This window comes from Dryobates pubescens, chromosome 20 (assembly GCF_014839835.1).
Source record: "Dryobates pubescens isolate bDryPub1 chromosome 20, bDryPub1.pri, whole genome shotgun sequence".
NCBI lineage: Eukaryota > Metazoa > Chordata > Aves > Piciformes > Picidae > Dryobates > Dryobates pubescens.
Genome location: NC_071631.1, coordinates 14637049 through 14662745, shown reverse-complemented (window position 1 = coordinate 14662745; position 25697 = coordinate 14637049). Strand labels below are relative to the sequence as shown.

At 53.4% G+C, this 25697-nt stretch overlaps 3 protein-coding genes across 5 annotated transcripts; all 3 read left to right on the top strand.

Annotated features, from left to right (window-relative positions):
* The first annotated feature begins 561 nt into the window (after positions 1–561).
* MAFG (MAF bZIP transcription factor G) lies at positions 562–6483 on the top strand. 2 transcript variants are annotated; one of them, XM_054170747.1, is made up of 3 exons: positions 562–665; positions 4920–4981; positions 5071–6483. In XM_054170747.1, exons 2-3 carry the CDS (start codon positions 4946–4948, stop codon positions 5521–5523), a joined length of 489 nt encoding a protein of 162 aa, XP_054026722.1. In that variant the 5' UTR covers positions 562–665; positions 4920–4945; the 3' UTR covers positions 5524–6483. The 2 variants fall into 2 exon arrangements, with proteins under 2 accessions (XP_054026722.1, XP_054026723.1); XM_054170748.1 differs by lacking the exon at positions 562–665 and adding an exon at positions 1815–1846.
* Positions 6484–9293: 2810 nt separating this feature from the next.
* On the top strand, positions 9294–13387 carry SIRT7 (sirtuin 7). Its single transcript, XM_054170327.1, has 8 exons — positions 9294–9723; positions 9803–9940; positions 10524–10628; positions 11520–11590; positions 11687–11759; positions 12191–12289; positions 12749–12985; positions 13229–13387. The coding sequence occupies exons 1-8, from the start codon at positions 9628–9630 to the stop codon at positions 13364–13366; spliced, it is 957 nt and encodes a 318-aa protein (XP_054026302.1). The 5' UTR covers positions 9294–9627; the 3' UTR covers positions 13367–13387.
* Positions 13388–13451: 64 nt separating this feature from the next.
* Positions 13452–25377, top strand: PCYT2 (phosphate cytidylyltransferase 2, ethanolamine). 2 transcript variants are annotated; one of them, XM_054170325.1, is made up of 14 exons: positions 13458–13569; positions 13661–14072; positions 14710–14798; positions 15586–15747; positions 17560–17626; positions 18083–18167; positions 19223–19267; positions 20595–20733; positions 21390–21472; positions 21660–21737; positions 22304–22369; positions 22616–22681; positions 23166–23254; positions 24109–25377. In XM_054170325.1, the coding sequence occupies exons 1-14, from the start codon at positions 13563–13565 to the stop codon at positions 24197–24199; spliced, it is 1479 nt and encodes a 492-aa protein (XP_054026300.1). In that variant the 5' UTR covers positions 13458–13562; the 3' UTR covers positions 24200–25377. The 2 variants fall into 2 exon arrangements, with proteins under 2 accessions (XP_054026299.1, XP_054026300.1); XM_054170324.1 differs by lacking the exons at positions 19223–19267; positions 23166–23254; positions 24109–25377 and having other exon boundaries at positions 13452–13569; positions 22616–22774.
* Positions 25378–25697: the final 320 nt, after the last annotated feature.

Sequence of the window (25697 nt, the reverse complement as noted above, 5' to 3'; positions counted from 1 at the left end):
GTCTCAGCAGTTCTAAATTGTGGATGCAGCAAAGAGCGGCAGCTGGGAGGGAGCCTGGGGCCTCCTGGGCGAGAGGCTGCCTGGAGCTGGCAGCGGGAGCAGCCGCGCTCTGCTTGTGCTAGAACCACGTTAAAACGCAGGCCGTGGGACAGGGGAGCCCCTCCGCGGGGAGCAGCCGCCTTACTCCCCGTCCTTGTTGGCCACTGCTAACACGCGTGGAAACTTGAGGAAACGCCGCTGCCCCGACAGCCGCTGGGTCAGCGGTGTCGCGAGACGTCCTTCTGACCCACTACCGATCCACCGGAGCCCGGGCGAGCCCCGGGCTGGGACCTGCCCAGCGCCGGTGAGGGTAGGCGGTACCGGCTGAGGCCAGGGAGCCCCCAGCGGTCTCGGGTGACGTTTGTGTTCGCGGACGGGCGAAGTCTCACGCCCGCGGCGGGCCGGTGCGTGCTGGGGACGCGCCCGGCGCCGGCACCGCCCCCGCCCGGCGAGCGCGGCCCCCTTAAGGCCCGGGGCGGTTGCGCCGGGCGCTTCATGAATGGAGCCACGTGACCCAAACATCACGTGACGCGTCCGTGAGCGGCGGCGGCGGCGGCTCGCGGCGTCCCGGTCCCTCCCAGCGCGGCCTCCCCCGCCCGGCCCGGCACCGGCGGCTCCGTGAGGGGGTGAGTGGCGACGTCAACGGTGCCGCTTTCTACAGCAGGCGCGGCTCCGGTGGCGGGCGCGGCCCTAGCACCGTGCGGGGCGGAGCGGCGGGCCGGTCCCCGGGGGCGGGCCGGGGCGGGGCGGGCTCGGCGGGCCCGGGATGGCGGTCGGGGCTGCCGCCGCGGGTCGGCGGGTGTTGCGTGGGGCCGCGACCGCTGACTCACGGCGGGAGCTCCGGGGCCGAAACCTCCCCGGCGCCGCCCGTCGCGCCTCCCGCCCCTGTTCCCCGCCCCGCCCGGTCTCCCGCCCCACGGCTGAGCAACAGGTGCGCGGGGCCGCCGGCCCGGGGCCTGGCCCCGCCCGCCGCCTCCCGGCGCTGTCGGCAGGCACCGCAGGCGCGTCCCGCTCCTCCCTCCCGCCGCTACCGCCAGCTTTGGTCTTTCCGCAGACTGAATGCCCCTGGGTCTGGCCTGCCCGTCCCGCCCCCTCTGCGCTCCCGAAGCCCGCCGCGCCCTGGCCCGCAGCCGGGCCCCGGGCACCAGTCCCCAGTCCCTCGAGGGGCGGAGTCACTGGCATGGGCCGGTGTGAAGGCCCTGCCGGGTGGCCGTCTCCGGGAGACTTCCTCAGCCACCAGCCGCCTTGACCGGCTCACGCCGCGGGCCTTTTTCTTGCTGTGTGGTTCCTCCTGCTGAGAGGAGGAGGAGTTGGTCTGGTAGGGTTACGAGCCGTGAAGGGGCCTCGCAGAGGCTTGGCAGCAGATGGGACGACCGCTCTTCCCCACCGCTCGGTGTGGCTTGTGCTGACCGGGAGAGAGCTGGTGGCCGAGGAGACACGAGTGTGCGCTTGTGGCCCCTGTTTTGGAGGGACCCTGTCAGAGCCCCCGGTGGGGGGTGGGTGCAAGGGGCAGGCAGGGTCAGTGCTGAGCTGATTCCCTCGGCAGTGGGCACTGAAGCATCTGCAGTGGGACTGTGGGGCACCAACACTGAGCGTCTGGGGGGGTGTTTGTGTGCACGCAGGGGTCTTGCTGCCCAAAGATTGGGGGTCTCCCAGAGCCTGCTCTTCTCTTGATCTGAGATTGGTGGAGTCACACTGGGTGGGTGGGAGATCCCTCGGAGGAAGAATTGCCGTGCAAGTGCCCTGGGTTGGACCAAGCTCTCCAGGACTCCCGAAGGGAGGGAGGGACACTGCCCTGACCTCATAGGTAATGGGGGCAGTCATCTGCGTTATTTGGGCTTCTGGGGGGGGAGGGGGCTGTGTGAGCTAATTCACAACGAAGTGAATAAACAGAGTGTGGAATCCGCACTGGGAGGGAGAGTTCTGTGGTGCGCCAAACCGCTGCCAGCAAACCACGTTCATCCGCCCGCCCGGTGCTGTGGAGCACGTTGGGGAGCACAGCGCTTTCCTCTGCCTCCCGGTCCCTGCAGATGGGCCTCCCTCCTGCCCTCCCGGCTCGGTGCCAGCCTGCGCTGGAACGGGTGACGTCACCGTGTTTACACGGGGCTCGTGGCACGGTCCTGCCATCAGGAATGTGGAGAATGGGGCCCGCGTTGAATCATGCGCGGTGCTGTCAGCTCCCTTGTGCCGCCTTTGAGCTGGAGAGAATTGGCTGTGCTTGTGCTGAGTTCAGGCCTTTTGAGCTCTGGGGAAATGTGTTGAGGCTGCATTTTCTTCATTGCAGTCATCGCATTTGGCACTTTTCAGTGTGATCTTTCTTCAGGAAGCTATGAAAAGCTGAGCAATAAGCAGTCCAGAGAGTTAGGGCCAAGTCTGGTTTCTGTCGTGGTGCCAGTTCCCTGGGTGTCCTCTCTGTGTGCTGACAAGTAGCCCTGTCTCTGATCCTTCAAACGAGGCTCAGAAAATAGTCATCACCTGGTCTCTGAATAGTTTGTCTCGTTTTACTGACTGAGTGTTGCTGCATCTGATTTTGATCTCCTTGGGCAGAGGGATGAGGAGAGGTGGGGTCACCAGGTGCTTTTGGAGATGGTCCTGTTACAGCTTTGATGGCTGTTGTGGGAGGCTGCTGCCTGAGGAGGTTGGATTCCTCTGGGTAAAAATTCTTGACTCTTGTAAGTTCAAAGAAAGTTAAATTGCTGCTACTGTGGACTAGGATGAGCCTCTTCTCTGGTCTGCTGACAGCTCTCTCATCCCATCTCTGCTTTAGCAGAAGTCCTGGTGCAAAGGCTGGAATGAGTCACTGCCTCTGCAGGGCTGGGACTGCAGGAACAGCCCTGCTGATTGCCCAGCCTGCCCCCAGGAAACCTCTCCCAGTACCCTGCCTGGCCCAGCACATTTGTTGCCTTGCTTGTTTTATTTCAGCCATGCTTTAGTGAAGAGAGCTTGAGTGCTTGCTGGGCAGCTGGAAATTCTTTAGTGCTACAAGGCAAACAAATTTCTGAGGTCCCATTGACTATACCTCCCCTTGGCACCAGGGGACAGTGCAGAGTGAGGTGCTGTGGGGTGACATCATTGGTCTCCCAAGCTATTCCCTTTCTTCTCCCCATTTCCCAGCTGCTGTGTTGTTTGCCAGGTGGGAGAAGAGGAAGGAAATAGCACAGTATGGGAAGAAGTGAAGAACTGATTTTATGAAGCAGTTGCTTGTGTGCTGTCTGTTCTGTGTTAGGCTGCTTCATTGCAGCTACCCTCTTTGGATGGCAAAGTGACCCTCTCTACGCCAGCACTGTCAGGTTGTAGAGATGTCTCCTTGGAAGGAGCATTGTTCTCTGGGTATAAATAGCCTGGCTCCTGGCAGGCTGCGGGCTTTGGGAATGTCTCTGCCGGTGTCCTGGGGAACGCTGACCCTGTTCACCTCTAATAGGTGGTAGATGCATTGCAGGGAGCCTGCGCCACAGCTGCTGGGAGAGCATAAATTCGTATTTGCTGACTTGTGCATCTGGTTCTTGGCTGTAACTGTACATCAGAGCCTCTTGCATTTAGCAAAGCAGCAGCAAACAAAATTGCTGTTGACAGGTACTGAAGAGACAAAAGGTACAGAGGTGGTCATAGGCTGTGCTTACGCGGGAGCACTTGCCTGGTGTAAGGATCTGTGCTGTTCCTAGCTGTTTGAGGTGCAGCTATGTCTGTCAAGCGGTATCTGAGTGGATTAATTCACTGAGCAGTGTGGTAGCACTCTGAACTTAAAGCCTCGGGGGAGGAGGTATGCAGGGGCAGAAGCAGAAGCTTGGATACGTGTTACTGTAAAACCAGGCCTGGGAATTGTTCTTACCAGTTCTGAAGTCTTGTTGTCCGTGGCACTGAAGGAGCACCTGGTTTTGTCTGCTCCAAGTAATTGTTTCCTTATGAGTGTACCTTGGCTCTGAAGATAAGGGAGGGGAAAGGTGGCTGTGGGCTCTGGCATTGCCAGGGACCCATAGGGACTTATTCACAGCAAGAACCTACAGCTGGGATCAGCTTTCTGTGACCAGGAGAGGTGAAGGCTGCTGAGACATCATCCCAAATTTGTGATGGAATTCCCAGTGTGCCAAAATACTTCCTTGTACTGCAGTATGAAGTTGTCCTTCTGTTCCTTGAGAAAGGTTGGGTGCTGGACTTTGACTTGAACCTGGATGGGCTGACTTTCCTGGGAAGCAGAAAAAGTTTGGAGAGGCATGCATGCAGCAGTGGTGTTCTGTCCTGCAGGATGCCCAGCGAGGCCTGTTGTGGAGGCACAGGCTTCCCTGCACTCCTTGCCCAGGGTTGTGTGTTGTTGGGGGGGACCTAGAATTTGGTAGAACTCTTGTCCTGGGGAGTTTCTGGCCTGTGCTTGGGCACCTGTTGTAAGGGTGTGTTGGAGTGACTGGCTGCCTTGCTCTGCTTGGGAGCAACAAGGATGAGTACAGGAGCAAGAGGTGCAGAGTGCTGTCCTGCTGAGTCAGCATGACTGGCCCGGAGCAGCCATGCTCTGGACCCAGCCTGCTGCCTGCCAGGCTATTTTTAAAAATGTGTCTTCTGTGTATTCAGACTCCTCCTAGTTTTCTAATTTCCCTCACTCCAAGCAGAAAAAGAAACAAAACCCAAACCAAAACAAACCCCAACAACATAGCCAAAACCCTCCCAGTGTCACAAAGTCTCTATAGGAGAGCATGTGTGGAGGGGCAGCATTTTCTGCCTGGGGACAGCTTTTGAGTTCAGCTCAGTCATAGGTGCACACTGAGTGTCATCTGGGGAAGGGGCAGTGAGATGTGCTCCAGCACAGGGTATTGCTGCTGGACCCTGCCACAGGAATGTCACAGGCTGTGCTGCATTCTGAGGCTAATCTGACTTTTCTTCCCTTCCAGAACCTGATTGACAAGGCTGTCGTGTTATGACGACCCCCAACAAAGGAAACAAGGCCTTGAAGGTAAAGCAGCAGGTAGAGGAAAGGGGCACAGGTGGTGAGTGCAGGCATTCACTGCAGGTTTCACGAGTGCGTGTTGCCTTCTCTTCCAGGTGAAGCGGGAGCCAGGTGAGAATGGGACCAGCTTGACAGATGAGGAGCTGGTGACCATGTCTGTGCGGGAGCTGAACCAGCATCTACGAGGCCTGTCAAAGGAGGAGATCATCCAGCTGAAGCAGCGCCGGCGCACACTGAAGAACCGGGGCTACGCGGCCAGCTGCAGAGTCAAGCGCGTTACCCAGAAGGAGGAACTGGAGAAGCAGAAGGCAGAGCTGCAGCAAGAAGTGGAGAAGCTGGCCTCTGAGAACGCCAGCATGAAAATGGAACTCGATGCTCTCCGCTCCAAATACGAGGCTCTTCAGAACTTCGCCAGAACCGTGGCCCGGAGCCCCGTGACCCCTGCACGGGGGCCCCTCACCTCCAGTATGGGGCCCCTGGTCCCTGGCAAGGTTGCTACTACTAGTGTCATCACAATAGTGAAATCCAAAACGGACGCCCGGTCTTAGTGAAGCGAGTGTTGCCTGAGCTTGTCTGTGCAGGGCAATTAGGCACAAAACCAGCCTGGAATCCCCAAAGCACAAACCCTCCCCACATGGGTCTGGGTTCCTTCTACTTGGCCCAGGACTGGCCTGCTGATCACTCCAGTTTTGTTTTGTTGTGTCCAGATTGGTATGAGCAGTGGTGATGCGTCCCTTGTCCTGTGCAGACAGAGCCTCCTACCCATCAGTCTGTAGCCCTCGGGTGCCCTTGGGACAGACTGCAAGATCTTGGTTTTCTAGCCAAAGAAAGTCTGTGCAGTGTGGCAGGGTGTCAGAAGGGCTTGGGGAAGGTCTGGAGGGAGGCTTTCTTCCTTGGGGGCCGGGAACCCTAGTCTTCGGTCACTCCCAAAGGCTTTATTTCATTGCTCTTCCAGGTGGTGCATCTCGGTGCCTGACTGCCAGGCACCTGAACCTGCTGCTTTTGTCTCCTTTGGTACCTGTAGTTGCAGTTGGGGTGTTCTGTGTCATAGGTTTTTATTCCTTTCTAGGTGTGCCTCTGTGCCCTAACAGTGGGTTTCCCCTCAGACGTCCGTTGCGTTAGCTGTGTAAACTAGCAGTGGTGGAAGGGAAGATGCTGTCGTGTCCAGCTGCTTCTGCCCCAGCGCCAGGGGAGGAGCTGTGACAGGGCCCTCAATGGGGGCCCAGCACCCTGGGGGAGGGAGGGAGGGAAGGTACCGTGTTGACTACAGGCCGGTTTTGTGCCTAATGTGTTGCATGGAACAACACCAAAATCACTAGTTGTTCCCGTGCTTTGAGGGTATCAAGTGTCTCTAGTGTGATGGTTTACACGACCAGTTTATGTGGTTAAATAGCCCTTTATTTAAAGAGAGAAACATCCTTTTAAGAGTTATTAAATTATCTAAGTTTAAAATTAAAATCAGACAGAAGAGAGAGAGAGAGCGTATTTATAGTCAGCTTTTTTTTCTTTTTTTTTTTTTTTTTTATCTGAGAGGGTGAGAATATTTGCCCATGGGAATGGGGAAATATTCTCAGAGACTTTGCTAGTTAAAAAAGAGAAAAAAAAAAAAAAAGTTAATAAAGAAATAATTTTAAAGTTTGTCATGAACCTCCCGCAAGCTGTTTGTGGCTCTGAGGTTAGTTTTTATAAAGAGTTATCAGACTTTATTTATAAAACTTAGAAAAAAAGGAGAAAAAAAAAAAAAAAAGACAAAAAAAGAGGCAAGTCCTGTTTGATATCTTTTTGCAATTGTACCAAAAGTGACTTATTCTCGACCTTGCTGGCTTCCGTTGTGTCCCCTGGTGTTGCGCTCTCTGAGCTCTCGCGTGGCGCTGTGGTGTGGTGGTGCCGGTGGCTGCCTTTGCCGTGTGCTGTCATTTCATCCTGCTGGCGTTTCCCCTAAGCTTGACTGAGAGATTGGGTTGGAATCTCTCTGAATTCTCCAGAAGGATCCTGGCACAGGGGCAAAGGCACTGCAGCTCTGGAAGGCGAAAAATGAATGGCTGGTGCAACCGAGCAGCGGTGCCTGTGCTTCCCTGCTTCCCTGCAGAGGTCTGCTGCAGGAGCACAGGCAGCTTGGGCCTCTTGCTGACAGTTGCCTGAATGGGGCAATGTGCTTTGCCTTCTACAGCAAAGCAGCTGGTGGAGAAGTAATGCAAGAGAGAAATGTCCAAGTTTTGGAGAATACTGGTATGATTTAACTCCAGGTCCCATGGTTGGAACTTGTTGCTCTTGAGGCTTTTCTAACAGGAGGGTTGAGTCTGCCTGACTTCTGGGCAGTGCTGGGCCAGTGCTAGTCCCAAGTGTCTGCACATCGCTGAAAGTTCATCTGTGGCATGGTACTGTCTTTCCTGGTATAGCTTCTGTCTGTGGGTGTTGGAAGAGTGCTTAGACTTAAAGTTGTGTGACACAGCTGAGAAGCTATCTGTGTCCAGGCTCCATTTCCACACATACTTTGATTCCCCCTCTCCCCTTCCCAAAAATCTGAGCTGATTGCTGAGTTGCTTTAGAGAAACAGGCTGTGGGGATGAAGTCCATGTGATCACCCAGCTGCTGAAAGTCTCCTGAACAGAGTGGACAGACCAGGATGGCACAGGTGAACCTGCCCCTTGCAGAGAAGTGCAGTTTGTTGTACTGGGTGGATTTTGGTGTTTTATTTCTCATGTAGCTGAACAGATACTGCTGTTGTCTGGGCTGAGAAGCAGGGAAACCTGATGAATGCTGTGTCATGGCAGGAGAGTGGATGGTTGGGGATTTCCTGCTGGTTGGGGAGATCAGCTTTGCTCTGATTGCTTGGGAATTTAGGGAGGTGCTGTCTGGGATGCTTTTCCCAGTTAACTTCTGAATGAAGAGCACTTTGGAATGTTTTCTTCAGGCTTCCCCCTCCTAGCCCTGGGCTTTCTCCTCTTTGAGATGAAATGTCTGACATGCCACTTCCCAGCCACTTATCAGATGGGCTGTGCACTGAGCAGCACTCAGCACACAGCCCTGGGGTCTAACCCATGTCTTCCAGCTGGTGATGGGGTGCCTGGAAGAGGCAAAATGTTTCAAAACATGGAGACCTCCAGTTGGCTGGAGTGTCAGTCCCAACCCTGTACTTCCTGGTGCCAACCTGAAGTCAGAACTGTCTAGAGTGCATTCTAAACACAGATGGAGGCCTGGCCTCCAGTGGGCAGCCAAGGCTTTATGGGGCTGGTTTAGAACTGAGCCCCAGGGGCTGGAGCAGGAGATGACAGGCAATCCTGCAGCTGTGGTGAACTTGTTTCTGTCGTAGTCGACAGCAAGGGATGTCCAGGTCTGTTCCTGCCTGCTGGGTGGCAGCCATGCTGTAGCTGATAGGAGACAGTGCTGCTTTAGAGTGAGACCATGAGTCAGGAGAATAGAGCATGCGGCAGTACCGACTCCACCAGATGTTAATGCCATTTCTCCTCCCCTCTGCTGTGCTTGCAAGCTTGTGGCCCCACCTGCTGCAAATGGCTGAGGGTGTTGTTTGATGAGGACACATCATGTAGGGCAAAACAGGTGCAAAGCCATGGCTGAAGGGTGCCTGTGTGGTAAACAAGCTCTGCAGGTTCTGGGCTGGCTGTCAGATGGGACGTGGTCCCCTTGTGAGTGCTGCTTCCCTGTGCTAGGGCGTTGGTTTTGGTTTTGTTCTCAGTGAAGTGTTGGGCCCTGAGTGATGTCTTTCTGCAGTGTCCAAGGAGTCTCCTGTCCTGCTCCTGGGACCCGGTTCCCTGCCAGCTGGCCTCCTGTGCCCGTGCGAGGCGACCCCTGCCCTGAGCCGTCACGCTGACCTCTCTCGTATATAGCGTTCTGGAGTGTGACAGTTCTTGTTCCTGAGGTGCTCGTCCGTTTGGTTTCCTGCTGTGAAGGGTGTCGTGTTTTGGTTTGTTTTCTTTTCTCCTTTTCCCGGTGCCGTCACTGCGGTGGCTGGGGACGAGGGGGCTCTGTCACGACCTGTCCCCAAGGCAAACCCATGGAGTGTCTCCCTGCACCGCTGCCGGGGATTTGTGTATCTTGTGGTGAATTGTGTACAGTTCCTCCCGCCTTGCGCAGCCTCGGCGGGCATTGCTCCCGGGCCGGGGCTGGGGAGGGCCAGGTTGCCATGGGGAGTTCGGCGGCTGGATAATTCTCCAGTCCCCGGACGGCCCTCTGGCCCTGTGCTGAAGGCTTCCCTACCCGCCCGGGCTGTTGGTGGCTGTCCTGGGGGAGGTTTCCCCCTGGGCTCAGCCTGTGGCCTGACCAGGCAGCCTGAGGCGCCAGCGAGGGCGCCGGTGCCGCCGCGCTGCAGGGTCGGGGCGCTGGGGCTGGGCAGGGCGGGCGGCGGTATTTATTGCTAAGTTATTGCCCGGGCGGGCCGGGTGTGCGTTATTTATTGCTGTACAGAGTGTCCGTCCGCGGCCGCGGCCGCCGCTGTTTTGTACGTGACAATAAACCGCTTTCAAACAGCCGCCGCCTGGCGCTTCCTTGGGGCGCGGTGCACCGTGGCGCGGGGGGACGCTGTCGCGGGCGGGTCGGCGCTGCCGGAAGTGGCTGCTGGCCGCTCTCGCCGGTTAACGGAAGCGGCTCTGGGGTGGGGCGGCCGGCAGCGGAAGCGCGGCGCTTCCGGGGTGATGGCGGCCGGCGGCAGCCTCAGCCGCTCGGAGCGGAAAGCGGCGGCGCGGGCCGAGATCCTTCTGCAAGAGGAGCAGCGGGACCGGCGGAGACAGGTACGACGCGGCCCGTCCCGGCCCTCTCGCTGCTGCGGGCTGCCGAGGGCTGCCATGACCACCCGTATGCACCGGGCAGGTGTCCCGCATCTGGAGGAAGCCGCCGGCGGAGCGGAGCCCCGAGGAGTGCCAGGTGCTGAGTGAGAGCGAGGACATCGTCCGGGAGCTGGAGAGGCGCCGCAAGCGGCGGGAGCGGCTGCGCCGGCGGCAAGAGGAGGTGGGCGGCGGGGGAGCGGCAGGCGCAGTCGTCGCCCGCGGGGCTGGCGGCGCCTCCCCGGAGCCGCTGCTCGGTTGTTGTGGGGAGCAGGCCGCGGCCGGGAAGAGGAGCTCTGCACTCCGGCGGGGTGAGGTCGCCACGCTGGGTGCTGCAGGATAGCTCTGGAGCTGACGCAGGTCTCGGTGAAAAGCTGCCGTGCTGCGTTACGGGGAACGCCTCCGCCCCCGATGTTGTGGGCTCCCGCGTCCACCCTCGGTTTGGCTCCACATCAGCCTTAATCTAGGGGCTGCCAGATTCCTGTCTTTTCCGAATGTGTGTGGGTTTATGCACGTGTCCTGTGTGGGCACGTCTTGGGAGGGTGGATCTGCACATGTTGCTAACCAGGAAGCATTTCCCCTTGATCCTCCCTGGACAACACCCATGTTCTTTTATTTGAAATCCACTTTTGATAACGCTTGCGTTGCTTTCATGGTTAGACCCAGCCTGTGCTAAAACTTCCAGGCAAATTCTCAGTCCTTCTAATTTAGTGATGTACTCAGATGTATCTCAGAAACATGTGAACTTGCTCAGGTGTGTTTTCTAGGTATGTGATGAACCAGAAGAGTTAAAGAGAAAGGTCACTGAGTTGGCCACTGCTGTCCAGAATGCCAAGCACCTTGTCATCTATACAGGAGCTGGGATCAGTACGGTAGGAGTCTTTGGGGGTGAGTGGCTGGAGCTTTGGGAGCTCCTTCAGGAATGCTGCAATGTCATTAGGACTTTTTTTGTGGTTTCCAAATGACTCTGGTGTGTGCTAAATCTGGGGTGCTATGCTGCAAACTGTGACCGAGACATTTGCTAGCTCCCACCGTGGGCTTTGCACCTGCTGCCCAATTGATTCTGAGGTTGCATTGCCTCCGTCATCCTCTGAAGATGGTGCTTCTCAAATGAGAGGATTGCTAGTTTCACTTCATTCAAGTCTCTCCAACTACTTTTGGTGTCAAACCAAGTTAGCTACTTCATTTTGGCTGCATCAGTGGACAGGACCTAGGAATAGCTGGTGATTGTTAGAACCTACATATGGCAGTTTAAGAAGCAGTTGGCTTTGGGGGCCTCTGGGAGTGGAAGTCTGGTTTTGCCTCTAATAACATGCTGTGTGTCACCTTTTCTACCGTCTCTGCTGACGCACAGCATGATTCTGGGCAGAGGCTATGAGTGCTGATGTGACAAGTGTTTTTCCTAAAGGTACCAGAAATCAGTATGATGAAAATAGGAAAGGTTCGAAACTTGAGTTGTGCATAGGGAAATGGTGAAGGACTAAGGGTCAAAAAAAAAAGTTGTGGAGGGATTCCATAATGGTAGAATAGAAGAAAATAAATGCCAGAGGTGAAAATGAGCTGTAAGGTAGGAAAAGTGGTACTAAGGAAAACATATGAAAACATGTTGCTGCTATTAGGCAATTGCTGTGCTAGAAAACCTGGAATGGATGAAAAGGCACCTGTGAATAAGGTGTATCTGGTTGTTCTGGGTGATGTGTTTGTGGACAAGAGGTTTGAATCTTCTCGTCAGGCCTCATTTTATTTCTTTCATGGTAACGCAGGCAGCTTCAATCCCTGACTACAGAGGCCCTAATGGCATATGGACGTTGCTGCAGAAGGGCAGGAGCATCAGGTAAGGAGACGCACTCTGAGCTGTGCAACAGAAAGCTGGTGCTAGCAGAGATTAAGGTCAATTCCAACTTACTTTCTTTTTTTGACTTCTTGTCAGGGCTACAGATCTGAGTGAGGCAGAGCCCACACTCACCCACATGAGCATCGCCTGCCTGCACAAGCACAACCTGGTAAGGTATTTTTCTACACCTCACTTGTGTTCCTTCATCTAAGTAAGATAAATAAAGCCCAACACAAGGAAAGAGTCTTTCTGGCTTCCCAAATACACATCCATGTGGGAAGAAGCCTCTTGTGCTCTTGCAGCCGAGTCTCCCTTAGGCTAGCTCCAGATGAGCTCTGGGAATTTTTCTGTGGTGCCTTTTAACACCATATATTTGCCTTCCAGTGAGGCTGGTCTGGGGAACTGGCTACAAAGTCAGCCAGACCTGTACAGCTGTTTAGCAGGAGAAGTCTTTTCATTTAGCTTCTAGAAAGGTTTGTTCTCCACACATTTCTTCTGCTGGTTCTGCTCTGATGTGTGGGGCTGTTGGAGACATAGGCATTGCCTGCATTTGAGCATTCCTTTTAGAGCCTGTTAGCTCAGTGTTTTATTATCTTCAAGGTGCAGCATGTGGTGTCTCAAAACTGTGATGGGCTGCACCTGCGGAGTGGGTTACCCCGAGCAGCAATATCTGAGCTTCATGGAAACATGTACATAGAGGTGAGTGCCCAGAACAGGACAGCATTACTGTCTGGTGGCCTCACAAGAGGATAAGGTAATCGTCCACTGCTAGCTCAAGAAGAATTAGTACAAAGGTTAGCCTCTACTTAGATTCTATCTTTAGGCCATTAGGTTTGGGGTGAACTAGTCACCAGACACCAAACTAGTGTTCTGTACAGCTCTGTAGCTTTTTCTCTCTACTTGTAGAGCCTTCTGTTTCTGAGTACTCTTGCTCAGACCCACTCTGAAATCCCTCTTACTGCATAGCCAGCAAGGTCCTGTAATTCTGTTTGCTACTCCAGGTCTTCCAAATGAGCATCTGATCCCTGATGATCCCTTCTACTGCTTCCAGTTTATTGTCCCCAAAAAGTGCGTTTCTTCTGAGCAGTGCTTGGCTCTTAGCTGTTCTTAGACTAGATGCTAACGATGTAACAGGCTTTTTGCTTTTGTCCTGACCAGGTCTGCACTTCCTGCACACCAAACAGAGAGTATGTGCGAGTATTCGACGTGACGGAGCGCACAGCCCTGCACCGGCATCACACGGGCAGGATGTGCCACAAGTGTGGGGCACAATTGAGAGATACAATCGTCCACTTTGGGGAGAAGGGGACATTGAGACAGCCCCTGAACTGGGAAGCAGCAACAGAAGCTGCAAGCAAAGCAGATGTGATTCTTTGTCTGGGTTCCAGCTTAAAGGTAACTTTAGAGACTCGGTGAAGATTGTTAGCTGCATTCCCTCTTGGTGATACACCTTGGTGCTGAGCAGTCTCCTCCCAAACAGACAACTGTAAACTCTGGTGTCAGGATTCGCCCACCATCTGTGATAGTCTCTCTTCCTCCCTCTTTCCCCTCCTGGTAATACATTCCTTTTCCTCTCACTGATACAGTTTGCAGTTCCACGTGCCTTTGGCTGTGCTGATAACCTCTATTTTGTGGCAGGTTTTGAAAAAATACCCTCGCCTCTGGTGCATGAGCAAGCCACCCACACGTCGTCCAAAGCTCTACATAGTGAACCTGCAGGTGAGAGCCTTTTGCAAGGGATTTGGCTGGTTTGGGCTAAACAACACCGGTCTGTGATGCATCCATCCACTCTGCAGCGTGCAGGCCCCAGGGCAGGGGTCCTCCCCGCCCTCGGGAGCTGCCTGCAGCCGTGGGTCTGGTGTTCTCCTGCAGTGGACCCCGAAGGATGACCTGGCAGCCTTGAAGCTGCACGGCCGGTGCGACGATGTCATGCAGCTTCTGATGGCAGAGCTGGGACTGGAGATCCCGCGCTATGACCGGTGAGTGGCCCGGGAAACCCTGCCAGCCCGGCGGCTGACAGCACCGACGCCGCCGGTAGCGCCCCCCCTAACGCTCACGCTGTCTCCGTAGGGCCCGGGACCCCATCTTCGCGCTGTCCGAGCCGCTGCGCCCCGAGGAGGAAGGCACGCACTCGCGAAAGCCGGTGGCCCCGCCGCCGGGTACCGAGCCGCCGCCGCCAGAGGAGCAGCCGTCGCGGGATGATCCGCCGCCCGCCCGGGCCGGCGGGTGGCTGGGCCGCGGCTGCGCCAAGGGCACACGGCGCAGGAAGAGCCACTGAGGCGGGCGGGGCCGCGCCCCAAGATGGCGGCGGGGGCGGGCACGGGGCGGGGCGAGGGCGCCCCCGCCGGTGCTGGCGGGCGGCCGGTGCTGCCGGTGACAGCGCGGCCATGCTGCGCAACGGGGCGGTAGCGGGCGCCGGTGGCGGCCCCGTAGCGGGCGCCGGTGCCGTGCACCGGCCCGTACGTGTCTGGTGCGACGGATGGTGAGTGAGGCGGGCAGTGGGGGCGGCGTGGTGTGTCGTCCGGAGAAATAAAACCGTGCTGGCCGTAACCGTGCCTCCGGCTCTTCTCTGACCGGGGTGGCAATGGGCCCCGGGGCGGGGCCTTCTCCGTTGAGCTGCTGCGGAGTCCTGGTGCAAGCCGCCGCAGGATATGACCGCCCCGGAACCGGCAGCTCCCACGGGTTTCGCTACCCCACGGGCCTCGGAGAGCTGGAGGGCTGGGCCGGGCTGCCGGTGGGGCCGTGCCGAGCGCCTGGCGCTGCAGCCGATACCTGCCGCTTGGCCCCGGAGTGCTGGGGACGCTGTTTTCCAGCCAGCTCCCCGGCCAATTTCCTGCTCCGCGATAGGGACCCCGTAATCCGGCTGGTCCTCCACTGGCACCCAGCTCCCCGGGCGCGGCAGGTTTTATTGCAGCGTGAGGGAGCGCTGCCGCCTGCCCCTGGTGAGCGGGCTGTAACCGCATCAGTCCTGCATCGTAACGGCAGAGAGACTTTAAACTCTGCAGCCCGAGGGGAAGGACTCCCGCTGACGCTGCGAAGGTGGAAGGTCACCTCCTGCAGCTTCCCAGCAAAACTCATCCTAGCGTCCCCAGTCTGAACCGGGGCTGTTCTCTTTCTAGTTATGACATGGTGCACTATGGGCACTCGAACCAGCTGCGCCAAGCTCGGGCCATGGGAGATTATCTGATTGTTGGAGTCCACACTGATGGTAAGAGGTTTTTGCAGCTTTTCACCTCGAGCTGCCTCTAGAATCACCCAGCAGCGTTAACCGCAAGAGTGGAGATATCCTGGTGCAAAGCAGGGTTCTTCCTACATCTCCTCAAGGAGCAGCAGCCTCCAGAAGTGTCTTCCCTGAGTAAGGGAGTGGAGTTACCCCTGTTAGGCTTTCTAGAGTGAGGGTTAGGTAGTATAGAGCTTGTAGGCTTTGTTTGAGGGGTGATCTGGATTCTCTGCTGTAAAGATGGTTGAACCAGTTCAAAACCAGTCAGATTTTACTGGTGCAAACTGCAGAACTGATATTCCACAGCAAATTAACTGTGTTGAGTTAACTTCCAGATGGGCTTGCAGCGAGCTAAGTGCTAGGAATTAGTTCTCACCTGTGAAGATGGATTTTTAATTCGTTTAGGGATGCTTATTTTCTAGCATGAACCAAGCACAGCGTGAAGATGTTGCTTGAAAGGGCAGTTCCCCCTTGAGGGCTGCTGGGAGACCCAGGTAGCCCCACTAGGAGGAGGTGTCTTGGGTACAGGGAGGCAATGAGACCTTTCACCTTCAGAGTGGATTTCAGGGCCCTTGTTACACATTAAGGAAATGCATATGAATTAAAACCTTTTCTGATCTAGCTGTGGCTTCTTTCTCTACCACAAGTGATTTCAGACTGAGTTTAGGCCCCCAGGGAAGTTCATCTGCCCATGAGATGAGTGAGGCTCCTGTAGGTGAGAGGCTTCATAGCTGCAGTACCTGCTTCTAACTGGGTTTTTCTGTTTCTCGCCCAGAGGAGATTGCCAAGCACAAGGGCCCCCCTGTCTTTACACAGGAGGAGAGGTACAAAATGGTGCAAGCCATCAAATGGGTGGATGAGATTGCTCCAGGAGCTCCCTATGTCACCACACTGGAAACCCTGGACAAATATAACTGTGACTTCTGTGTGCATGGTGGTGAGTGGAATTCTGAGGCGATAGTTATGTTAACACAGGCCCTCTGGGGCTTTTGTGCTCTTGCTTTCCCTGCTGCATGTGGAGGAATGCTCAGGCTAGTGCTGGCCCCCAGGATACCTCGTGTACAGAGGTCTGCCTTTACCAGCACCTGGGTGGGCAGAAGAGCTACTCCTGCTCTGGCGGTCTGGAGAAGTACACCTGTGTGTGGGCACCCTGCTACTGGTGAGGTCCCTTGGAGATTCCTTGGCTGTAAGCATCCCTTTCACATACAGAGGTGAAGCATGTTGCCTGACACTTATTCTGGGGTTGCCCTTAGCATCAGCAGAAATCTGTGCATAGGGAGAAAGTAATTTGCAAAATTTAAATGTGAAAAATGCTGTTTAGAAGGTAAGTGTGCAGAAATGCAATCCTGTTTATATCTGCTTACCCTGGGATGAGATCAGATCTTGAAAGCTTCTCTCTCTTTATCCGGCTGATAAGCTGTTGAAGGGCTTAGCTGACCGTGTGGTCAGAGACCTACTTCTTACTGAGCACTTTTCAGTTTACAGTCATTGAAGAGTGCCAGTGTTGATGAATTTGTATTTTGTCCCTTCCTGGGACTGTTCATCCCACCTCGGTCCCTCCTCCCTGGTATTTTGCTAGTTTAATCAGGAGTGGTCTTTGCACTCATTTCATGTGTCCTTCCTCATCTGATCTCAGCCACCTGCTGCTGATAAGCCAAGTGTGTCATTAAACATAAGTCAGTCGTAAATATTCTCCAACATACACTTTTTCACTTGGACAGGGTGACTATCAAATTTCTTGCTAGCTTAATTGCCTTTCCTGAATGTTATTGGGGTACACAACCTCTAACTAGACTCGGTGAGAGATCATGGCCACAGAGAATCACCTGTGTCCTTTGCTCCAGTTTCCCTGTGTTTATCCCTCCTGCACTTCTACCTGAGTACCACCCTCGCACCCTGCGGTTTTGCCATGCTGTGTTTATGCAAAAGATAAGTTTTGAAATAACTTGAGCTTAACTAAGGTGGTGACAGGCAGCAAAGCTGCTGTTTCTGCTTCTTCTGGCATGTCAAGATGTTCTGTCCCTGTGCCCTGAGGTGAGGGTGTGGAGTTGGAGAACTCCTCTGCTGCCCTGAGCTGCCACCTAAGGTGTGAGAGCCCTCCTGAGCTGCCAGTGCTGCAGGGCAGGCTGCTTGCTCTGCCAGATGAGAACCAGCTGAGGTTTTCCTTGTGAAGATTTTTCACTATCACTACAAGTAGGTGAGAGGTGGTTTTGTAGGGTGAGTTGGGAACCATGCCAAGGCTGAACTGAAATTAACTCTGTGGAAGGGTGGCTTGATGTCACTGTGGAAGTGCCATCACTTAGGGTAGAACTGGCTCTCAGAGGACTGTTTGAAACAGGTATAACATGAACCAACAGCTAAAACCAGTCCTGGAGAAGTTAAGATGTTTTTCAATACTGAGATTGATGAAAGCTGTTCATTGTTATTCAGACAGTTCACTTGTGCCTGCTGCTGGAGTCATTATGAGGGCAAACAGCTCAGATTTTTCTGGGCTACCTAAGAGCAGTGAGCTGGATGGCTTGTGGTGTTTAGCATCCCAGAATATGCTTGTCTCCACAGGTAGGATTGCCTTGCAAGCCCCTAGCGTTTCCAAGGGATGCAGGATGTATTGTCATGTGTGTGAAGGGATTTGGTCTGCGAGAGCTGTAGTCTGGTGCACCTGCTGGATCTCATCAGCTGCTACTGCTCTGAAACTGCTTTAGTGCAAGAAGGCCTGGGGCACAGTTCTGAGGCTTTTTTGTCTCTGCAGATGACATCACCTTAACGGTAGATGGCAAGGATACCTACGAGGAAGTGAAGACAGCAGGGAGATACAGGTAAGACCTTGCTGCTTACCTTCTTTTGGGCATAGTTTCCGGGTGTTTGTGCCCTGAAGGGAAGTCAGATGAAGCAGAGCTATCTTCAGGTCACGCTTTCATTTTGCTGTAGCATGTGTCAGAGCTCCCACCATTTTGGCTTCTGGGAAGCTGACTGGCCAAGCCTTCTTGTTCCTGTCAGATGCTAGTTATGGTCCTTAAGCCTCACTGGGAGTTATCTCTGTTGGGAAGTCTCTGCAAGGTAAGTTTTCCTCATAAGAGCAGTTGCGGTGGTGTGAAGATGCAGAGGCTCAGCAGATGAATGCTGTACTTGATATCAGGAGCAGGTAGAAGGAAGGCTTCTCGAAATGGTCCCTGCTTTGTATTTCCCAGGTGTCACAGATGTTCTGTGGTAACTGTGGGAAGAGGTATATGCCCCTGTGGCTTCTGCTTTATCCTTTGCTTGTCTCCCTGCAGGGAATGCAAACGCACCCAAGGTGTGTCCACTACCGACCTCGTTGGCCGCATGCTGCTCATGACTAAGGCTCACCACAGCAACATAGTGAGTCAGAAGGCTTTGGGTGGGAGTTTGGAATCCAGGGCCTTGCCAGCTCTTTCCTTTTGCTGTCCCAAACAGCAGTTAGAGCTCCTAGGTCTGGATCCTAGGTGCATGAAGAACTGGCAAGCTGATTATGGGCAGTGGCAGCCAAACAACCTGCTTATGTTTGCTTAAGCCTGTCTGAGATCACACCATGATCTCAGCCCATGCTGCTTTGGAAAGATGTGAGGGATAAAAGTTTCAATCCCTCATGACTGGTGTGAGCTTCAGGAATGTCATGGGAACGTTCTACCTAGCCTGTGGCCTCCCTGAGAGTGAAACTACACAGTGCAATCGCGTTGGTCTAGCAGCCCAGTGGTGCCAGACTTGGAAAGTCCTCTTCCTTCCCACTGAACTGTATGCTTCTGTCTTCTGCTGTATCTAATCTTACCAGATCTCTCTTGATTTTCCTCAGCTTGCTAACCTAATCAAAGGAGAATAAAGGAAGTAGTTTTATGTTTGTTAATGAGTTGAGTGACTTAGTAAGCAAGCAGTCCAGTGAATGGAATCACCTAGATAACAGCAGGGACAAGACAAGGGACCCACAAGGAATTCAAGAGATGGTAGAGGGAAATCTTTCAGTGTCCTGAGCCATTAGATTGGCTTAGCTGTAATCTATAAATTCACATCAAGACCTAGCAGAGGGCTGCTAGCTGTCTGCAGAGATCTGAGCCCATCTCTAGAGGAGTGTCTTTGAAGGGAGGAGGAATGCTGTCCTCTAAGGGGCTTGCATAGTAGAGGAAGGACATAAGTGTGCGATACTATCAGATCTGCAGATTGGGCAAGAAGCACTGTCACTGTGGTGCCAGCTGGGATCAGATAAGGACATGTTTCATCTGACTCATTCTGGGACATGACTCTGAATTTAGATACCAACTAGTTTGTCAGCATTCAGTGCCAGAGATCAATGGTGGGCAGGCTGAGCCAGCTTTCCAGCACTTCTGCCACACACAAGCATGTTCTTGGCTGGACAGAGCTATGTGAGTGCTTAAACATTTTGACTCTTTATCTCCCTTCAGGATGAGGACCTAGACTATCGGAAGCACACTGACAACTTTGGGAAGGTAATGTGAGTTCTGGTCATGGACATCTGGTTGTTGTCATGTCTGAGAAGGATTCCAAATGTGCTTTCTGGCCTACGTTGCAGGGCTGTTTTTATCCTCACCTTCAGTTGTAATCTGAGTAAATGTCTGCTGCCCCATAAAGCAGCTGCTTTAGCCAGTGAGAGAGGCAGGTGTGGTCACAGGGAGTGAACTCTCCTTAGCAGTGCTGTGGAGCCGCTGCACCTGTTGAGCCTTGGCTGGTTTTCTGGCTTGATCGTAAATTCTTTGTCACTGCTTCCTTTGGCACCCAAGTGCTGCAGTTGCATCCTAGGGACAGCCTCTGTGCAGGCTTCTTTCAGTGCTCGTGGTTTTCAAGGTGTTGCATTTGGTCTGGGAAGCATTTGGCACAGGCACGTAGCTAGCGTGCGGTGCTGCAGAGCTGGAGCTCACATGCCTGGTCTCAAGTAGCAGAGCAGCTTCCTGGAGCTCTCCTTCCATGCCCAGCACACATCCTGGGCTGCCTCTAAAGAGCTTTCACTGCCCTTTTTATTCCCCTGGTTGTTGGATTGTCCCTGGTGAACAAGCACCTGGACCTACAGCTTGAGTAAGTCTTTTTTCACTTACAAAAGGGTTTGCTGACCAGGTTGAATCATCCTCTTTGTCCCCCACCACGTTGTTTTTTTGTGATGATGATTTAGGTGGGGAGGTGTGGGTCTGTTGCTCCAGCATGGCTGTTTCCTGGTGCTTGGATCTGGGGAAAACATCTGGGCACCAGGTACCCTGCATGACCCCTGCACGCTGCTCTTCGTATGGCCTGGTTAGGTCTGGCTGAGTTGTGTTTGTTCAAGTCTTGCAGAGCAGCTTTAAGGGCACAGAGCTGATGGCTCAGTGACTGTTTCCAGAGCTGCCACGTGGCGGGGATAAAGTTCTATCTTTGCCATCCCAGTGCTGCCACCTGGCCTTGGCTGGAGTTGTAGGTGCTTCTTTCCCAGCCTGGCATGGGTGGCTGGGTGGGAAGAGTGTAGGTTGGTTGGGTGTCAGCTCCCTTTGCACTCCTCATCTCTCCTGGAAATCAAAGACTGCCCTGTTACTTTTCCTTCTTTCTGAGCTTTCTTCTCAGCATCTTTTAGCTGGCTCTTGAGGGGACAATTTAGACTTGTGTTTGACATAGCAAAAAGGGCTTTTGTGAGACTGTGTAAATATTTGGTGCCAGGCATGTCGAAAGTCCAAGCTGCTCTGAGCTGTGACACTTGCTAGTGAATTAAGGCTCACAGCTGCCCTCTGTGTGTGTCCAAACCCCCTCCTAGAGCCTGAAGAGGAAATGTCTGTGGTATGTGCTTTTCCCCAGGGGCCAAAAGGTCACAGTCCCTGGACTGGCGTCTCGCAGTTCCTACAGACATCTCAGAAGATCATCCAGTTTGCATCAGGGAAGGAGCCGCAGCCAGGAGACACTATCATCTACGTGGCTGGAGCCTTTGACCTCTTCCGTATCCTTGACAAAACAGAGTCAAGAAAGTTGTGCTGGTCTCTGAGGTTTTCAGTTTTGAGGCACCAGACTAAGATACTTGCCTCTTCTGTTTGTGTTGGTTGGTTGGTTTTGGTGGTTTTTTTCCCTTTCCTTCATGTGTGTGTGTGAGGGAAGAGTCAGGAGTTCTTAACGGCTGCTGCTTAGTCACAGGTCACTGAGAAAGGAGATGTAGCTCTTCTCTGGAGAGATTTGTAGCTGTTGGAGGATTTCAGGAAGGCAGTTGGTACTCTGCATGCTCTGGTGATCACACTCTAGCCCCTCTTGAGGACTTGAGGCTGTCATAGACCGAGTGACTGCGCAGGGCACCTGGAGCAGACATTTCATCCCTACCATGGCCTTTGAGACATGGTGCCAGAACACTCAGAACAGGTGGAAATTCTGGACAGAAGCAAAGCTGAGGCCATGAAGGGTGGAGCTGAAAAGATGCTTGGCTTTTTCCCAGAACCTGTGGAACCTGGGCAGGAAGGAGGCATCTGTTCTTGGAACATAGGCAACGAGTAATGCAAAAACAAAATCCTTTGGATTCCTGCTTCCTGCTGTGTTATTTTAGTGCATGTTTCCGTTCTCCTTTCCCTGGTTTCCATGTTAGCTTCAATTCCTTAAACAGGTCTACAGATATTGGGCACGTGGATTTCCTGGAGAAGGTTCACCAGCTGGCAGAGAAACCCTACATCATTGCTGGGCTGCACTTTGATCAGGTCTGTAGTAGAGCACTGTCTAGAGACAGAGCAGCTCTGCCCCTGTTCCTTCTGAAACAAGCAGGCTGAGCTCTGGAAGGCAGGAGTGGGATGTAATGGCCCATCCAGGATTTTCTTACTGGGAGGCAGTGAGGGGGAAGGGGGTTGCTCTGTCCCTCTTCCAGTTGTGCCTATTGCTTTTTTGTAGGAAGTAAATCGCTACAAAGGGAAGAACTATCCCATCATGAACATCCATGAGAGAACACTCAGTGTCTTGGCCTGCAGGGTAAGTGCCTGTTGGGTAGGTGCCTCTGTGCTGTTCCAGGAACTGCCTGGAGCTGAGTGGTGTCCACCTGTAGACAACAATCTTCCACAAGTTCTTTGGTGTGCACCAAGAAAACAAAGATAAGACTGATTGCTTTAGGCTGCCCAGCACTGTTACACCATGTGAGACAAGGCAAGGTGTCCTGCAGGGTGCTGTGCTGCTCTATGCAATGACAGCCCTGTTCCTGTAGAAAGCTCCCTGCTGTAGCAAGGGAGACAATTCCTGGGAAAGAAATGGGGGAGGCCCAGAAATGTGTGCCCTGAGCAATTAACTTTTGATTTGCTATGGATGTACCACTAGGAAGCAGGTTCTCTAGGGCAAAAAAAAAGCTGCTGTGTGACAAGCAGTGGCTGCTAGACCCACTCTCCTGTTCCCCTGGTCTTGCTCCTAACTCTATAACCAGATGATCTGCTTAAGTCTGTTTAGGAAGAAGGCTTGTCTCTGGGATTGATTATTTTTGTTTGTTTGGGTTTTTTAGTGGTTTGTTTTGTTTAATATTTGGACTATTTACCTGATTTCTTTTCTAGTATGTCTCAGAAGTGGTGATTGGAGCCCCCTATGCTGTCACTGCTGATCTACTGGATCACTTCAGGGTAGGAGTCATTGTGTGTAGGTGGACATGAAGATGTGTGATGTGCTTAGGGAGCTAAAGTTGTGCAGGGAAACACAAGGGTATGGAAGAGATATTCCTGCTCAGAAGCATCACAGGGAGCTCCAGATGCACTGCCAAGCCTGGTACAGGCCTTGCTGACCAGCAGGCTATGCTGCAACAAGTGTAGTGGTAGGGAAAGTCCCTGTCATCTTTTGGAGCTTGTCAGTGACTTTGTGTCCTTCTCCAGGTAACACTTGTGTGTCATGGGATGACTGAGGTGGTGCCAGACAAGGATGGTTCTGATCCTTACGAGGTAAGCTGTCAGCTGCTGCTCTCCATGCTGCTTTGTCAGTGTTTGGCAGATACTTTATGGCTTTGTTCATGTTCCTGAGCTGGGAAGTTGTGCTGCAGAGGATGCTACCCAAGCAGGTCCTTGGCAGGTGATGCTGTTTTTCATCCACCCCTGAGGGTAGCTGCTTGGAGCAAAGCCTGCAAATTGCTCGCAGCAGCTCCCAATTTTTTGTAGTCACTGTTTTGTTTTGCCTTTTTCCTGATGCTTTTATGGCAGATTGAGAAATCCTGTAATCTTTGCTCTATGCCAGTCCTTGCTCAGTTCCCAGATAAGTGAAGCTTTGCTTCCAGCAGTTATTTATTCTGCCCCCTAGGAGATCATTTTGTGTCGTGCCTGGCTGGGTGCCCATAGGACCTGCCATGACTTCTGCTCGGCTTTCACTGCTGAGCTGTAAACCCAGAGGTGCTGTGTGTTTTTCACAGCTGAGTGCTGTGTTTGTTCACAGGAACCAAAGAGACGTGGCATTTTCCAGCTGGTGGACAGTGGCAGCAACCTCACCACAGACTTAATTGTGCAGAGAATCATCAAAAACAGGTCGGCTTTCTTCGCCTCCTAGTTGTGTTGTGCATTGTTCCATCTACCTTGTCTGAGGACTAATTAATGGCATCAAACAGGAAGAGAAGGATTTGTCTAAACCCACAGAGTCAGTGAACTGGGCCTTCATCTTCTGTAGCTTGGGCAGGCTGCTTAAATGTGGATGTAGTGGACTGTACAGGAAAAGGAATAGCTTGACTTGGCTATGTCAGAATGTGCTTCACAGCACATTCTGTCATTTTTCCCTCTTCCTCTATTAAAGATAACATTTCCTTGCTGGATTCTTGGGGAATGAAGCATGTTGCTCTTAACAGGGCTTTGCTCTTTTAGGCACAAGTCCTTCACCCTCAGTGACCTTGGCTCAGGTCAGTGTTAAACTTGATTTTTTGGTATTCCATCACTAAATGCTCTATCCCAGGACAGATCAAGCATGGAATAGCAGCATGTTCCACACAGGGAGAAACAGAATCTGTTTTTCCAGTTGGAAAAGACCTTTAAGAGCAAGTCCAACTATTCTCTAACTCTACCTGGTCTGGTGCTAAACCATGTCCCTCAGTACCACACCTCTGCATCTTTTAAACACATCTGGGGATGGGGATTCAACCATTTTCCTGGAGAAAATAAACAGTGTTTAATCGTTCTGGGATCCTAGGACTGCAAAGCAGTGGTAACAGTTATGGGAAGCTCTGTGTGGTAGCTCTTGAAGAGGGATCTGGGGGGACTGGTGAGGTTTCTGAAGTACTCTCAGAACAAAGCAGTGTTAGGAGAAGGCGGTGCTCCCCTGCTCTGGGTGATTTTAGCCTGTTAGAGAGATGGATGGATGAGAATCTTGTGGCATTTTGTGATTATTGCAGGCTGGAGTTTGAAGCTAGGAACCAGAAGAAGGAAGCAAAAGAGCTGGCAGTGTTGGAGGCCATGAAGAGACTGGAGGAGGAGAAGCACTAGGCCAGCAGAGAGGCAATGTGTGAGTCACAGAGCACCACAGCCTCACCCTCTTGAGGAGCAGGAGAGCTCTTTGAGAGGGGACCCCTGACCAGGGACATTGCTGCTGGCATGCAGGATGTGCTGTCCTATCCTCTTCTGTCCTAGCTCCTCCTGCACTAATTATGCAGACATAACGAGTCAGGATCCTGCTGCCTAGTTTTTCCTCCATTAATCAGCCCCCATCCCCTTTCCCAGGAGGAGATTTTATGGGAAAAACACCCTGGTTTTAATTATAACTAATATTTTAACATGTTGATGTGCTTTTACCTTCTGCCATTTCTGGCTTTTAGTAGGAGGGAAATGGAGCAGCCACTCAGGCCCCCTGTACCCCTCCAGATGTGGCTGTCCTGAGCATTCCAGGCAGCCCTTTGGGCAGTGGTGGGGGTGGCTGGACAGACTGGTGAGAGAGGCTTTTCTGGGGGAAGGACACAGCACCCACAGTTCCTCCTGTGAGCTTGTGTCTGGGGACGCTGAGCCATAAGTGTGCAGCTGCCGGAGGTGCTGACAGGCCCTGGGGTTTGCTGTGCTACGACTTTCAGCTGCTGCCACTGCACAAACACCAGACCCAAAGCTACCCTGGGTGTAGCTGGGTAAAAGCTCCCTCTGCTGTGTCTGGGTCAGAGAATCGTCTGCTGCCCCAGCAGCAGGCAGCAGTGTGGCAGCTGCTGAGGGGGTGTGCAGCTGGTGGCACAGGGACCCTCAGTTCTGCAGTGTCCCTGCAGGGCTGAGGCATTTCCTTATGTGAGGTGAGGGAACCCTGGGGGCTTCTGCCAAAGGCTTGCCCTGCTGTGAGGCAGCAGAACCCAGTGCTGCATGTGGAGCGTGCTCAGAGCCCTCCTTGCTGCTGCTGCCGGAGTTCACCTTGTGCCTGACAGGTTCCCTAAGGGAGGGACCTTTCAGCTGACATTTCATGGCTGGTTTTGAGGGCTGGCATGCAGCACACATGCCCCTGCAGGGAGGTACATGGCCTGAGGAGAACGGGTGCTGGGCTGAGCCCCCCCTTTCTGCCTCTTACATTCCAGGGTGCTGTGGTGGGTGTCCTGGGCTGCTCCCTGCACTGTGCTGGATGTCTTTCCACAACAGTTCTGTTGTTCTCTGTTGTAAACTTTTGTTGCTGATCATTAATAAAATGATGAAGAATTGTGTTTTGCTTTCTTTGTGACTTGAGTCTAGTAGCAGAAAGGGGCCAAGCCTGCAGATGGATAGTCTTCTACAGCAGCTTTTCCCAGACGCTCTGACAGGGGCTGGGGAATGGCTGCAGTGTCTCAAGAAGGATCTTGTTGCCTTTGGGCAGCCTGGCCTGTGCTCTGGGGCATGTTGGGTTTGTTCTGGCACAGAGGTTGGGGATCATTCTGCCTAGAAGCCATCTGTTGTGCTGAGGGAAAAGGTTTGTGTAGAATTTACTAGAAATTTGAACTAGACCACGTGAGAGAGGTCTTTGCTGTGTTCTGGGGGGGTT

Excerpts from the sequence above, each read along its gene's own strand:
- MAFG (XM_054170747.1), top strand. The coding sequence starts at position 4,946 with ATGACGACCCCCAACAAAGGAAACAAGGCCTTGAAG. Across the intron at positions 4,982-5,070 it reads AAGGAAACAAGGCCTTGAAG|GTGAAGCGGGAGCCAGGTGA; the intron begins GTAAAGCAGCAG and ends CTTCTCTTCCAG.
- SIRT7 (XM_054170327.1), top strand. The coding sequence starts at position 9,628 with ATGGCGGCCGGCGGCAGCCTCAGCCGCTCGGAGCGGAAAGCGGCGGCG. Across the intron at positions 9,724-9,802 it reads AGCGGGACCGGCGGAGACAG|GTGTCCCGCATCTGGAGGAA; the intron begins GTACGACGCGGC and ends TGCACCGGGCAG. Across the intron at positions 9,941-10,523 it reads TGCGCCGGCGGCAAGAGGAG|GTATGTGATGAACCAGAAGA; the intron begins GTGGGCGGCGGG and ends TGTGTTTTCTAG.
- PCYT2 (XM_054170325.1), top strand. Across the intron at positions 15,748-17,559 it reads TGACTTCTGTGTGCATGGTG|ATGACATCACCTTAACGGTA; the intron begins GTGAGTGGAATT and ends TTGTCTCTGCAG. Across the intron at positions 21,738-22,303 it reads TCAGTGTCTTGGCCTGCAGG|TATGTCTCAGAAGTGGTGAT; the intron begins GTAAGTGCCTGT and ends TTTCTTTTCTAG.